Raw genomic sequence first — 16097 nt, forward strand, 5'->3', positions numbered from 1 at the left:
TCTGTAATTTTTTTCTTGAGGTTTTCTTGTGATGAAATTTTTGGCCAAGAAATACATCCAGGGTTTATAATAAAATTTTCAAACTAAATAACAAGAATGGTGCTACTTACATTGAAATTAATTATAAAAAAGCTACATAATTCAGTATTTGAAGAGTTTTGTGACAAATGGAAATGAGCACCATTACTGCCAGGATGCTCACCATTTACAAGAGTATCATACCCCCATACGGCGTTCCTCAGAAACTGAAATTCAAAATTTGGAATAGTTTCTGCTGAATGTGTTATTAGTGTCACCATTGTAAATTGGACCCTCTTTACTGTCAATATTTGGATAGTATAGGTGCATGCTTGGCTTCAGATGTTAAAGCTGCTTAGTTCTGCCATAATTGACATTTAGGTAGAATATGATATATGGAGTTTAAGTAAAACTTTTGAGTCCAAAACATGTCTATACATAAAAATTTTTAAAAGTGTGTGCACTATTTATTTCCATATACAGTATCTGGCTTCTTATAAGTCTCCTCTCAGCATAAGAGAATGAAGAGGGTGCTTTGCCCTAAGTATGTTTGGTGGAGGCTTCCCAGTCTTGACTGATGCAAGCTGTTGTAGGAGAGTATATGTCCTTGGAAAGAAGGGAATATTTAATTATTGTAATGGGTTTATAAGAAAAATTTTTTTCTATAGTTTGATTGTTTCTAATGCAAAACCACTTTTACAGGTAAAATATACAACCAATGAAGAATACTTGGCATCAGTTCCAGAGGAGTCAGGTGTCTCTCCAGATACTGGAGAAGGTGTGGGCATTGTACTCGACATCAAACCAAAACATGCTACTGTTGTACACCAAGATTCTGGTGAGAATAAGATTGTATTAGATGCTTCTCAGAATGAAAAAGGGAAAGAAGCCATCTCTGCACTCTGAGTCTGTGATGACCCAAGAAAAATTTTGAATGCAGTTTGTGAAAACTCTTGAAAAAACATGAACGTTGTATTCTTGGTAGAACTATTATTACCATAGAAGCTCTCAGCCACGTGTAACTCGTGTTTGTGTTAACTCTATAAAAATGTGATTTGTTAATGCAGGTCTTTCACTAGGTACAGATTAAGTGTTATCAAGTCAATATGCTCTAAGAACAGATAGTCGAGTTATAATCTGAGTTGAAGAAGAAAGAGACTTCTATATGTCCACAATCAGAAGCACAATTATGGTACAATATTTTTTTTTTCATACATTACAGAAAAGCAAAAGCACCAAATCACATTAGTGTTACAAAATGCTGCCTCTTTCAATTTTTAAATGAGTTTGAAATCACTGCAAAAGTCACATTCATTTCTTCATGGATAACGTTACTAGAGCCACAAACATTCCCTTCTTCGCCTCCAAGTCTTAAATGCGCCATGTTGGGAGAAGTCTTTAATTTATGGCTTGATATCCTTCCATGTATGTAAAGAGGATTTCTTATATTCTGTATATGTGCCCCAAGTAAGAAAGTATAGGAAACAGATTTTTATTTTTATCTGACTATAAGATTTGTATTGAAATTGCTGCACACTGGAGCATGTTGAAGAATATTATTCATTAGATCCTGCAATAGCACAGATCGTGGTTATGTAAAATATATATTTTTCCAGTAAAATCCAATCAGAAAATCATTAAAAGGATTATTGCTGCCACGAACTATAATTGGTTTGTAGCCATTCAAAATCATTTTAATTTTTGTTATTAGGCCATTTTATGATATTTTGCTCTAGCACTACATTCTTTACAGAATATTTATTTCATAACTGTAATTGGATATTGCACAAGTCAAGTCTTTAGTTAAAGCTGCTCCATAGTTTAATTAATGTCAGAGTAAAAAGAAATTCTTGCATAAATACGGTAAGTTTGGTAACTATTTAAGTTCTCTTTTTAAAATGTTTTCCATTTATATTTCCTACTTGTAGGAATTAAACAGGGATAATTTTACAGGAATATTTGTTTTCCATCCCTAAAACGGACCTTGTCAAGATGCAATGTATAAGATATACAGTCTACCTAAGAATTGCCTGACATTTTATCACTAAAAAATCCTTAAGGCCACAACATTTAAGACTTAAGGCATTTGTATAAAATATAAGCACATAGGCAGTTAAGCATTCACCCTTAGAAAAAATCACAAATTAAGCTGATTTGTATTTTTCCTTGACACTAGCTGGAATTTGTAATTGCAAATTTTTAAAAAGGTAGTTAACTGGTGGTAATAGGGGGGAACTTTACCCCTTCACATGTCATCAAGTACTCTTTCCCATGGCATTAGAGACTGCAGGGTGGTGAAGTTGGGATTATGATAAAATCTTTTACATACTTTGTTTGTATGCCCATGAAAATTACAAATTACTAATTTGTGATTTGTTCCTGAGGGAATATAAACCATCATCTTATATATATAGGAGACTTATTCTTTGGGTGAGAGAAGCCTATTAACTGACTGGCAAGTTGAATCTAGCAATGGAAATGCCATGCTCCTGGTCATGACCCCGACTCCTATAACCTATATAATCTGGCGTATAGATGCAAAATAGATAGGACCATGAGCTAGTGTTCAATATATCTGAAGTCCCATCTAAATTTAGTGTAGCACAAGTTTGAAGGCAACTAACATCTGGGCCAATCATAAAATTATGGCATCATATAACAGCTTTACCACTGCGCCCCCCCCCCCCTCCACCAAATTAAAAGGCTGAGTAGAGGGAGTCACACCTTATGAGCCCAAACTCTAGGATAGAATGTTTGAAGAATGTAGAAGGGGGAGAGAGCCAGTCACTCATCCATTCAACCTCCAGTCCAAGAGGAGCTTGCAGACAACGAAACCTGTTCAGCAGCTACCAAAAGTTCTATTTAAGGGTCCAAGGACCTGCAGGCAACATACCTGGGGTAAAATTAGGTAAAGGTAGCTTAGCTGCCAGACACCTGCTTACATTACCTGTGAACTGAATGTTCATGGAAAGTTTAGGGTCAGGTCCACATACCTGGCTTTATGAGCTCTTCCAAACTGGAGGACAATCCTCCTCACAGGATGGACTGTATGGCCATTTTAATGGTTCATTAAGCTAGAAAGAAGGGTGTTCTGGACACACTGTTGTGCCTGCAACCACTTCAAAGAGACTCCAGTGCTCTAGTTGAAGAGGTCAGGTTCTAATTTAATAGTGCCACAGGGATATGTCTGGGCAACAAAACAGCTCATCCACCTCCCTGCTAACAAATTCTCAAGAGGGAAAGAACCAACAGATTCTACAGTCTCTTTTCAGAAACTGATGGGTTCTGAATTTGCCAAACCTTCATGAGTGAGAATGCTGGGAGGGAGGACTGCTTGAGGTTGACTGATGCAAGTGCAAGTAGAGGCACCATGTGGAACAAGCCTCTCCAGAGACAACAGATGACCTAGGGCTACACATGAAGCTGAGCTGACTTGAACAAGAACCACACTGAAACATCCCTGAGCCAACCGATGTGAAGCACCTCGGTGGCGTGGTCGGTATGGTGTTGGTGTACCACCTCGGTGGCCACGAGTTCAATTCTCGGGCATTCCATTAAGGAGTGAGAGATGTGTATATTCAGTGATAGAAGTTCACTCTCGATGTGGTTTGGAAGTCATAAAACCGTTGGTCTCGTTGCTGAATAACCACTGGTTCCACGCAACGTAAAAACACCATACAAACAAACAGACAACTGATGTGAGTCTGACGGAGTGTGTCTCATTGCTGATATATCTACTAACATGTCTAGGTTCTCTGCATGCTACCTGGGCAAGAACCCCAACTTTTCTTAAGTTTATCACATTCCCATCGACTATTACACAATGGAAGTGGGCTGTCTATTCAAGAGCAACAACACCTCTGAGTATGCCAGAACTAGCAAAATGCCCATATTGACATAGCAAGCAAATACCTTGGTAATGGGCCAAAGCCAACACCAGGGTGAATGCCTGGGGGCTGTCGCCACCTGATGCAATTATCCATGACTTCCAGCGCATTCTTCAACAACCCCATCACCTCTGCTGATGGCTAGAGCTCTTAAGAGATCCTAGAAGGTAGGTCAGGAATGGTACCGGTCCTTCAAAAGTAGCCTGTAATTGTCTTGAAGGACACAGACTACTCAGGTCTCCACCCTCTCTCTGTCACTTTGTCCAATAGCTGGGAAGAGGGACTGCAATCCTTAGCATCCTAACCCCCATCCTTCTTCCCCATCTGCCTACTTAGCCAGAGCTGGATGGATGGATGGATTATGGAATTTAGGGCATAGCCCAAGCACTGGGATCTATAAGATCATTCAGCGCTGAAATGAAAGTATGGCTAGATGGAAAAATGAGAAATGAAATGAAAATGATAAACTAATGACAATCCTGCACTTGAACAGGACTGTACATCAGCAAAGGCCATTTTACTCTCCCCCCAGCATTCCGATAGCCAGAGCTGGAGTGGGAGGCTGAAGAGCTGCGAAGGCTTCTGGTTTCCCCTAGAAGTATGAGTTCCTTGTTTCTGTTCATGAAGGAGAGGATCCCCTTGACACTAACCACAGAAAGTGTAGTCATGGTTCTCTTCATCACTCTACATGACTTGAAGGAGACTGCATGACGGATCTTTAAGGTGTCCATGCTATCTGAATAAGTCTTCTCCACCATCGTTTCAACTTATTCTTTTGGAAAGCATAAAAAGGTACACAAGACTGATTCACTCTACTATGAAGAGTGTAAAATATAAGAATGCCTTCTCAGTGTAAAGTTTGCCCCACCTGACAAGAAAATTGTTGAAACAACTTGAATGGAAGTAATTTATAGCATGCATAACATCCTTTGTTGTGGCAATAGTGGAGAAATAGCTTGCTTGATCTGCTGGACAAAAGAAACCTTCTGATCTATGTTGCAGGGTTAGCCAAAACCAAGACACTACAGGCAAGCTGTGACCATAGCCCTTGAGAAAACTGCCCACCTCCTGAGTGCACCTTAGAGTACACTATCAATGAGATAAGCTCAACAAAGGGGCATGGAAGCTTCCTAAGATCACTCTTTAAACAAACAAACAAACAAAAATTCTCTGACTCTGCCTGAAGGAGTTCTGAAGAAGAACCTTACTTTTCCCAAAGTAAGAGATTTGTTATTACTGCTTATCATTAATTTATTTTTGGAGAAGTCATCAACATTTGGAGTTTTTTTAATTTCCTTGGTGGGTGCACAGGTCGTCATCTGTGCCGGAAGAGCACCATCATAGGGCTCGAGGGTACTCGAATCCTTACAACTGCTAGACATAAAGATTTGAGAGGGGAGGGAAAAAAAATAAACCTGAAAACCTTATAAAGATATATCATCAGCCTTTCATGGAGTTTATTCTTCCATCATTGGCACAAGTGAGAAACCAAATCCCAAATGTCCTCGTCCCTACCCTACCCCACAGGGGATGGCACAACATGATTAGAATGGCCCAAGTGTAAGCCAAACCTGCTTGATAGGACTAAGAGTATTACAAGAATACAATCATCCCCACCCTAATCACATTACGGGCAAACCGGAAAGAATGCTGAGAGTTCTGTACCCAGAACCAGACCTACCTGGAATCCATGGTCCAGTCCTGCAGAATAGTTTCACCTGAAAACTCTCAGGTCCTAACATAATTGGGCAGTTGATGGTCCCACCACAGTTCCGACTATTTAGCTTCGGATATAAACCCATTCCCAGCTATTATATCTTTTCCTATTAGTCAGGTCCAATAAATTTTACAAAAAGTGGAAAATTCCACAAAATTACTCCAAATATATATACATACAAAAATATATGAGACTCTTGGACTCAAAACCTGGGAACTAATTCCTGTGGTTCAAGAGCCCCCTCACCACATCACGGTGGTCCCACATTGAGGGGGGAATACAATTTGAGTTTAACTCTAACACTTTAAACCAACCTCAATATTTTCCACAGACTTTCATATGGTAAGCTGAAGTTAACTCATAATCAATTAAATTTTGTATGGTTGGCCATATGCCAAAAAACCAATGCTTACATGCACTATTGTGCATGCAAACATCAGGAGTCCGTAAAAAACCAGGAACACCCAGTGTGTGCATAGTCAAGTGCATGTGACTTGCCATGATAGTGGTATTGTAATGCAGTGACCTTCCATACATGAAGCCTCTGTTGCATTTACACACACCAGGGTTCATAAGTGAGTACGTCAAGTTATGGATGAACCAGGAACCACCCAAGGGTCTGCAAAATCTTGTGCACACAAATTGACACGATACCCAGTGGTATTGTAGAGTGGTACCCTGTCACACATGAACCTTCTGTCTTCAAGCACAAGATATGGTAGTCATACACATAATAGCAAGAGGGAATCAGCAACTCTTCTCTGTGTACCTCAGCAAAAGTGCAAATGGGAAGGGTCCGGTTCAGTCTTTGTGTTTTGATAGTAAATGGAAAGACATGCTCAGAAAACCTACTGTTAAGGCAACGTATAACAGGTGTCCCACTTTTAAGTGAGCAAATGTCATCATTCGTCCCTAGAGAAGGAAAGCACTCACAGTCAAGTGGAAATCATTGTGCAAGGTCTTCCAAGACCTCGTCTTTTTCCTCTTCCCACAAATGAAAGGGGAGGCAGAAGATGGGAAGAGTTTAATGATGACGTGGAGGAGGAGAAAGATAAGTGATTCCATTTCTTCACTTCTCTCTGTCCACAAGTCTTACTTTCCTCTACTACAGTAGAAGTGTTGGGGCAGGAAGCAGGGTTGGAGAAGTATGGTCTGTATTTGATACCACAGGGGTATACGTATTCACAGGCAAGGTGATTAATACACGAGGCTCAACAGCACGAGATCCTTATTATTAACAGCAGCAAATGACAGGAGACTCAAAATGCTGAGCAAAAATATTTGTCAAAGTCAGTATGCCAGCAAAGATGCCAAAGAACTGATGGAAATAGGTAGTACTCATGCCATCACAAGTTTAACTCCCAAGCCAGAGGAGAACGAGCAAAAGGTTAAGAGAGAGAGAAAGGGGAGGACAGTTTAGGAGAAAGGAGCCGAAAAGAACTAGAGAGACGGGAAAACATCTTTTGGCCTTCCTCTGCCGAACCTCTCTGCTACAGAGACCAACCAGGACACTCCTAGCACCAATACACAACAACAAAACTGTTTACATGAACACCAAGAACAGAACATAAAGCAGCCAAACATCCGTCTAGTTTCTTCAGAACTTGCGTTGTTTATTCTTCGTTCAAATCAACTTTTAAAAAATGCTCATCATGCATACAATACAAAAATTAAGAAGTTTCAACTTTATGATCAATCAGTGTGCAGCAGGATGTTTTAATATGACCCCAGCTGAAGAAAAAATGCTTGATGTCAGAGGTAAGTAGGGGGTTCACTCCATTCACCACCACTTACTAACTACTTTTTTAACAAACTAATCCAGCTGCCTTGAAGACTACTTAAGCACAAAAGTTGTTGGTCTGCATTCCAACAGAAGCAAATAAAAATTATCAAGTACTGCTATTTTGTTATATTCACTGATGTGCACTAAAGTCAGCTTTTATTTTTTATAGCAATGATCACCAGAAACAGAACATTTCACTTTGTGTCTAAGTAGAATCATATTAACAGTGATCTAAGCATTAATTTCAGGTAACATTCAGATGTAAGATATTAAGGTAATGAGATAACGTACAGTATTACTGCACTAATTATTGTGTACACTCTGCAAGGAATGTTAAGATAGTTTTTTTTTAAATCATCGGACATATATTGTTCAATAATGTCGCATCTGGCAACTTTTGAAAGGGGGCGGAGCTTCAAAATCATAGCGTTTGGTACTTTCTAGATTTCCATTAACTTTACACCATAAAGATTCTGTAGAGGTCCTATAATCATTTATAATAGAATGTAGAAACAGGCTCTATATTATTCGTTAATGTTGGTTTGGTAAACGTCAGTTCAGGGTAGAATATCGATCATCCTTTTTTAAAACCTACTGTGAAACCTTTGTATTCATTAGTAATGTTTGACACTAAATTGACGTAAAATTCATACGTAATTAAGGACGGATCTTAAACAATGAGAGAAAGGGTTTTAAAATTTGGCCAGTACTTGTCGAAATCGTAAGGAACAATATAGTAAAGAATGAAATATGACGATAGAGAGAGAGAGCGTGCAAGCATAGGCCTATCGATAGAGATACTTAATTCAATATATTTACTTTGAGAGATTAAGTGGCAATATATTTTCAAATTTTCAAAAGTTGGGGAGAGAGAGAGCAAAATCTTACGTGAAAGCTTAGGCCTATTTATAACTACTTAATTTCATTATATTTTCTTTGGGAGATTGAGTGGTAATATATATTTTTAAAGTATGATTTAGAAGTAGAGAGAGAGAGAATTATAGTATTGGTGACAGACTTGTGATGGGAGAAAGGCAGAAGAAAATACAATGAATTAAGTATCTCTATCGATAGGCCTATGCTTGCACGATATGATATGACTGCCAAGATCGTGCTGCACTATGCTAGATAAAATTTGAAGGATCATAATATTCAACTCTCTAAGAAATTCATACCTTAATCTTTATATCATTTGACAGTTGCCGTAGCATTCAGATTGTAAAAAGACGTGGAAAATTTTAGACACAGGCTGCGGTCATTCTTGCTCTCTTGAAATAGTCTTTACTTTTGAAAATTGGGTTTCATCCACAAATCCTTCACGAAAAAAGCTGTGATAAGTAAAAATATTTATTACCACAAATAACTCAATATGTATTGCACAAGCAATTAAAGTTTTATATCGTGCAAAAAGTACTGTGTTGAGAGATCTTTCAGCCTCGCGGCAAAGAAATGCAGTCGTGTAGGGCTGTAGGCTACTATGAACCGCTTTGTAATGGGAGCATATAGCCAGAAAATCTTTGAGCTGACATGCTACTTTAACCTTGATAAAGATTTTTGTTTAAAGACAGTAGCTTTGTAAACAGCAACTAGCATTTGATCCATGTCAACGTCAAAGTAATCAAAGTGTGAAATCCGTTACGTTAGCCAGTATCCAGTGACTTGCTCTTTCCCGCTCGAAGTTCTTGGGCTCCTCCTCACATCATAGAAAACGCTCTTGCGGATGCAACTAGATTTGCTTAACCTACCTTAGCCGTGGCATTATTGACTGCCATTGACGTCAGCTAACTTTAATCGCTTTGGAATACAAACATGAGTTTGTAGAAACTAAAATAATAATATCATTCACCACTTACGATGATGATGATGATGCAAAACAAGTAAATATTGTCGGCGTCATACATAGCACTACAATCAGAAATTGACATTCTACATACCAGATCTCTATGAACGAATCCATCTGAGAAATTCCAACTACTTCAGACATATATCGTGTTTTTAAGTATCTGAACGATTTTGTTTTGCAGTTTGTACTTATATGATATAATTTGCAGTGTATTTTCATATTCTAGAGTCAATTTAGCAATGTTATGTCTTTTCAGTAAAAACAAATGGAAAATTCGATGAACGAAAGCTAATGAAAACTGTTCATTTTTCTTGTCAAGTGTACACACTTATTTGACACTCCACCAACACAGTGTCAAAGACAAGACTCCCAGAGTGATCTAGCAATAACTAGATGGTCCTCCATTCACAGAATGGATAGCAGAGAGAGTTGTATGCATTAGAGAAAAGAAACTGAACATTATCATCATCAACCAAACAAAAACTTCTTTTAGTTTTCTTCTGAAGATTGAAAAAGAAACCCACAAAATCACTTTGTAACTTGTTTACTTCTAAGTATTTACATTTAGTTTTACTACACACTCTGAGTGTGTAGTAAAACTAAATGTAAATACTTAGAAGTAAACAAGTTACAAAGTGATTTTGAGGGTTTCTTTTTCAATTACCATCATCATTCAGCTTCTACTTCAAATTGGGATTGAGCCTAGGACTCTAGTGTGAAAAGCAAAGGAACTACTGAGCCACAAAAGACATAAAGGCTTAAGTTACAGTATGGTGGGAGAAAGGAAAAGGGATTTTTCCTAGTGGTTGCACCCTCTACCCACTCAATCATATTATCTGTATGTGAAGAAACTTTATGCTTCTCTTCTTTTTCCAGGAGGCCAGCTTGTATATTTTCAAACTTAGACAATATTTGATAGCAAGTTTCTTCCACCTCCAGTCAGATGTCAGTGTCTGTTATTTGATTTTTGCAAACATAAGCATTTCAAATCTTTATTTTCCTAGAGGGTTATTTAACAATAATCAACTTAAAATGGCACCCCAGATGATTATGGACAATCAGAAGTTGTTTGACCAAGTTCTTTCATGGTCACTTCCCCTATTTAAGGTATTTACAGCAAAAGTCAAGGTGCTGCCAACCAAGCCATTTAGCATCCTAATGAAAACTATTAAATGCCTTTATTTTACAATTTTAAACAATTTTTCTGAGCACGTAGTCTTCTAGGATCATCATTACTTCATTCATCCTAGAATATCAGTCATATAAACTTTTTGCTAAACAAATATGCCTTGATCCAGGAGTTGGGTTCAAATTGTGTTCCTTAGAAGAACCATGCAATAGTTACCATCATCATCAGAAATTTTGATACAGCTAACTTAACCTATTAGTTCCCATTGTATAAGAATGTTATGGTAACTCTGCAGGTCTTTGTTTACCTGTTCCCACATGGATGTCTTCAAATTGTAACAATAGTCGTGATTGATTGGAGTAATTTATATGCCACGTTTCTTCATTTGCATTTTCTTTATTTACGTAAATTGCTGCATATTATGGCCTCATGATAATGTGGATATATTTACAAAGAAATGTGCTACAAAAATGTAAAAGAATAAGTTATTTTTTATTAGCTCTAAATTAACAAGCAAAGTAAAAATATCATTCTGTCTTTAGCCATACATCACCAACTTCCACCCACACATGGTTTGGACGAGTTTGCTGAGGTCATTGACACTCTATGAATTATTTTGTCCTAATTTTCAACAACTTGAGCTCATAGAACACCAAAAATATTGTCTGTTACTATGATTATTTTCAGTGTGGTTATAGCAAGCTTGCTGGAGGTTTGTTATACAGTGAATTTAGATGATATGGATAATTCCATATAATAATAAATTCTATACAGGCAGCCCCCGGTTATCGGTGGGGGGTTCCATTCCCGAGGGGGTGCCGATAAGTGAAACCTACCATTAACCAAAACACGGTGATTTATGGAGCTTATGGTGCCGTTAACCGGCTATTGGCACCATAAGAAACATTATGGCACCTCTGTTAAGAATGTTATGGCGCCATAAGGCCTTATAGTGCGCCATAAGGCCGATAACCAGAACTCGGCCTGTTTTGGTGCCATAAATCAACGATTTTATGGCGCTAGACGAGCACCATAAAACCGGATCGCCAATAACCGGGGACTGCCTGTATTATAGGCTATAACAGCTCTTAACGAGTTATGGCATATGCATATATTCTACAAAAATATGCATAATCATGCTTATGTAATTCATGAATAAAACAAGATACATTGATTAACTTGTAAAATTGCAGGGTGAATTTGTTGTAACATTTACCATTTTACAGCCTTAAGGGAGCTACAAGAAATACGTCAAGCCATGTGACATATGAATAGCTCAAGATAACTGCCTCCTGAACAATCCCTTAAAATCTCCCTACAATCAGACACCGACTTCATAGCCATGCGATTTTGAATGCACACCGATATTGTCATGGCTTATGCCAAGTAATGGCATATACTAAACGTGAGAGATTTGAGTTATATTTGATGTACGTAATGCCTTGTCAGTGTTATACCTATTACCTTAACTTCTTAAGAAAGCTGATAGGAATTCGTTTTGATGAGTAATATAGTTTTGTATAATAATATGACTGCGTGATAAGTTTTGTCATCGAATCTTCTTTGATGGCTCCATATATTTTTTTTTTAATCAGTAGGACTATATTAGACTTGAAAACTATCTGAGAAGCATAGACAGAAGATATATAGGCATTAGATTAGACGAGTTGCTTTGAACGAAGAAAAATAAAAAGTAAATGAATAAACATGTGATGTTCTACATCCTGGATTTTGTATCAACCCCATATTTCAATAGGAGTGCAACACTGTCTGTGTAAGTTGAGGGGGAACTATGGTTGAAAGGTAACATGGCATTGGAAATCTCTCGATTTCTGTGGCTAAAAAATTCAAGTCAGCAACTCCTTGAGTTGCCTTATAACTGTTGATTATGTTGGGTAGAAACCATTGGATAAATAATGAGGCATAAATTACTTTGTTTCATAGGCAATGTTTTTGGCTTTTGTATTAATTTTCCCAACATAAAAGAGTAATTTATGCACAAAATATAATTTGTTTGTAACATTAATTTTCGTCTACCAAGAGTCATGGGGACCCACGAAGTTCAAGACTGTACAACTGATGGTTATCTGGCAACTTGACTACAGGGAGGGGAAGGTCTAGAAATCATTGTCTATGACGATACCTCCAATCAAGGGATTAGGAATGATATATTTTGTACTACTGAATAGTATTCAACTCAAAGACGATTCATGGCAAAATTGACTGAAACAGGTTCAGTAGTCATTCAACCAAGCTAAATATCCATACAACTTTTCAAAGGAGGCTGTCTATTTTGATGTGTAATGTTACTAAAACTCTAAATCAATTTTTCCTTTTTAATCAAAGATGCCATAAATAAAATCTAATTTGAATAACCCTTTTAGGTTTAGAAAAAAAATGCAGCACACTGCTTGACAATAGACTAGAAAGCAAACAAGAAAACATTGCTGAAGAATTTTTTTTTTGGTTTAGACTTAGGTCATTTGACGAGTACGTCACCTTTTGATTCAAGTTCTCCCAGAAGGTAGGTAAAACAAAACCTCCTTACTTTCTGAACAAAACTTTCAAAATTGAGATAAAGGAAGCTGTACTGACAGATATAAGCAATATGTGATCTGCATTTGTAATTTCTGCAATTATACTATGCCAAGCAATTTATATGATCTCTACAAGACATTCGACTCATTGCGTAAACCAAACCATTAACCAAACTAATGGATATAATTTAAACATATATACTACAGGATAGTCACAAAGAGCTTCGTAAGAAAATGTTACTACACTAATTCGTTAATTTCTTTCTTCCTCAGTCATGGAAAAAGGTAAAAATCTACATTGACAGCATCACAAAAGCCAGAGGAATACTGAGAAGGGAACCATGTGGGTTAGCAAAGAGTAGAATCAGCTAGATGTTAGTGAAGGGGTACAAAATGCACATAAAAAGTGATTAATTGATAAATACAAAACAAGAGGAGGCATAACAGCTACTTGCAGAGGTTCAAGACAGTGATGGAAAGTAGTTGTTGCAGTCTTTGCCAGCTACAAATGCATTAGAACGGTTAGGGAAGGCACTATAAATAATCAGGTCATGCAATGAAATAGATAAAGGGCCTGTAATATAACCTCTCAACCTGTTTATTGTTGCCAACATTCAAATAACTGAATTTTGCGACGGAAGTCAGCAGAAAACTAAACAGATTTGTTCAAAAGAGGTGTATTTCTAAAACAATGGATTTATTTGCTTACACTACTAGTCAGGTTAATAGGGATCTAATCATGGTAGAATTATAACATAATATGACAGGTCTATGGAATTTAGGCTATTAGGTCTGGTGCTGGGACAATATGTAGGTATTGAGCTATCTACCTGAGAGTGAATTCCATCATAGGAAAGTGATTTCACTGACCAACTCGGGTCCACCAAGCACAACGCATGAACGAAACTACTTAGGCCACCAAGCAGCTATTATAATATATATTGGCGTTCTCTCGATTACAATCTTAAAAAAAAAAATCTAAAGACAGTGACTCCTCCAGTTGCCTAAGAATGATAGACCAAGAGCAAAGGCCCTTTAAACTAACCAAGAATGGTCAAAAGCGAGAGTGGTTGTTTCTGGGGTAAAAAAAAGAAAAAGAAATGTGCTGAATCCAAAAATGGGCGTCTTGCAAGTCCCTGGTGGGACATATGCCTGTAAGACACCATTTACCATCATGACGGCAGCGACAGATTTACGACCAAATGTACATCTTGAGGCAGAACTTTCATTGGTTAATGATACCTTTCCTATTCTGTCATTATAGTAACAACATTTTATAACTTTTAAATTAATGACCCATATCCATAATTAACCCTTAAAGCTTAAATGTCCTTGAGAGGTCATTTAAACTCATTTGATGTCAAAGATAATTTAATGGAACTTGTTACATGAGAAAAGTTAAGCAACATGATGAATAACCTACTAAATAAATTAAAGAGTCTTTATAAATGTGAATAGAATAAGTAGTATACTGTTAACCAAAAGAACATAACTCAGTCACGGGTCTTCAGAAGAAACTTTCTCAATTTCACTTTCTTTTTCCCTGGATCCAATGTCTTTTCATCATCAATCCTACAACAGATGTCTTTTGGTATCTGCTCTCCCTCAAACCAAAGTAAAGTGTATATACCATTTTGAACTCGCCATCCACTATCTTCAGGTTTACAGCGTTGTTGAGAAGTTTGTTAGCATTTTTTCATAACATCAACATAGTTTGAATGACGAATTTTCTGTTACAGTACCAATTGGCAAGGAGGCAGTCCACCAGCAATAAAGCCTTTGATATTTGGAAGTGGTTGTTGGTCATCTTTTGGCTTGCATTTATCACTGAAAATTCAGTATCGCCCTTCATCTACTGAATCTATTTTTGGTTTTCCATAGAGAACACAAACAAATTTCTCCAACTATTTTGAGACGGTTTTAACACTGTCCGTGATTTTGTCCCCAGCTTGGCAAACGTGTCTTGGAATTCCTTGGAGGTATGGTATATGGTTTAATCAATCTTTCCTTTCCTCAGTAATGATGCTATGAAATCACAACCTGTGAATGCATGCAGCCCAGGAAGAGCCATACACAAGTTCCTTCCAAGATTTGAAGCAAATTCACTGACATCTATAATATGGAATTTTTATTCTAAAATTAATATTAATAATACTTACCTGTATAATTTATCTAGCCCTAAATCCCCAAAAAACCGCACCAAAATTTACCACATTGGCAACCCTGTTACCTCCTATTCTGTCCGCCAGTTGGCAACACTGTCGTTGACAGATACGAAAAACCTTCCCTCAAATCAGTTGTGATAGGCAGATCACAAGAATATCTGTGTCCTTACATCTCACAATTACATTGGCACCAGCATATGTTCTTTCAATCCTTCAAAGATGCAATATAATACGCGAGTTGGCCCTCCTCATGACAACACTCAAGATCACCAACTTTTTCACACACTACATGACCATCAACCTCTTTGTAAAAGTAGTACTTTTTTTTTCCCAAAATATATTTCATGACTGTGCAAGACAGAGGCATAGCTATCATTTTCCCTTCCTTCATCAGAAAGTGCAGTAATGACTTCTTAAAGTTATTTCTCAGTGCTTGTTGAAAGTCCTTTGGACGATGTTGCTCAGGGCTCTGTACATTGAGGCTGATTTCACCTCCAAAATTTCCACGCCTTCCACATTCTGTCCTTGATTAAAGGACTTTCTTAGGTGTCACACACAAAATCCACACACTTTGCTTTTCTACAAAGATTTGCCATGATGTCCTTTGCAATTGCGCTATAGGTGGGTGCTATACTCTCTCATGACTGTATTATGAACATTCCATCTACTACACAAGTGTCCACAGATGTAGGTGTCACACTTGAAACTTTACCCTCTAGTATATACTATATAATTTAAATTTGCTGCTTTTCATAACAATTCCATCAATATGTGCTAGTGTAGTGACAATGGTACTGGTGTTAAAGGAAATTTCAAAATTTCATGAAGATCTACCTTCTAATTTAAAGCTAGGAACAAGTCTACCAAATATATAGCTCTTGTCCCTTGGACTTCCCTAATCTTTATACCCTTGGTTGATACTTTTACCTTCATGGTCACATTAGTAAAACTTTTTACTCTATGCTTAGGGATTGGTTTTTCAAACCTGTTGGGATCTGCAAAGCACTCACTGGTAAAC

At 37.4% G+C, this 16097-nt stretch overlaps 1 protein-coding gene across 13 annotated transcripts in view; it reads left to right on the forward strand.

The window, feature by feature from the left end:
* The window catches only part of LOC135223692 (uncharacterized), a 299245-nt gene that overhangs the window by 239188 nt on the left and 43960 nt on the right, over nucleotides 1-16097 (forward strand). For 11 of the 13 annotated variants that reach the window (XM_064262397.1, XM_064262398.1, XM_064262399.1 and 8 more), the window contains one exon: nucleotides 721-1968. In XM_064262397.1, the coding sequence (XP_064118467.1) occupies nucleotides 721-924 (204 nt within the window). In that variant the 3' untranslated portion in view covers nucleotides 925-1968. Of the gene's footprint in view, nucleotides 1-720; nucleotides 1969-11603; nucleotides 12073-16097 lie in introns of those variants that run through there. The other 2 variants (XM_064262402.1, XM_064262401.1) reach the window with 2 other exon arrangements.

This window comes from Macrobrachium nipponense, chromosome 10, assembly GCF_015104395.2.
Source record: "Macrobrachium nipponense isolate FS-2020 chromosome 10, ASM1510439v2, whole genome shotgun sequence".
Taxonomy (NCBI): Eukaryota; Metazoa; Arthropoda; class Malacostraca; order Decapoda; family Palaemonidae; genus Macrobrachium; species Macrobrachium nipponense.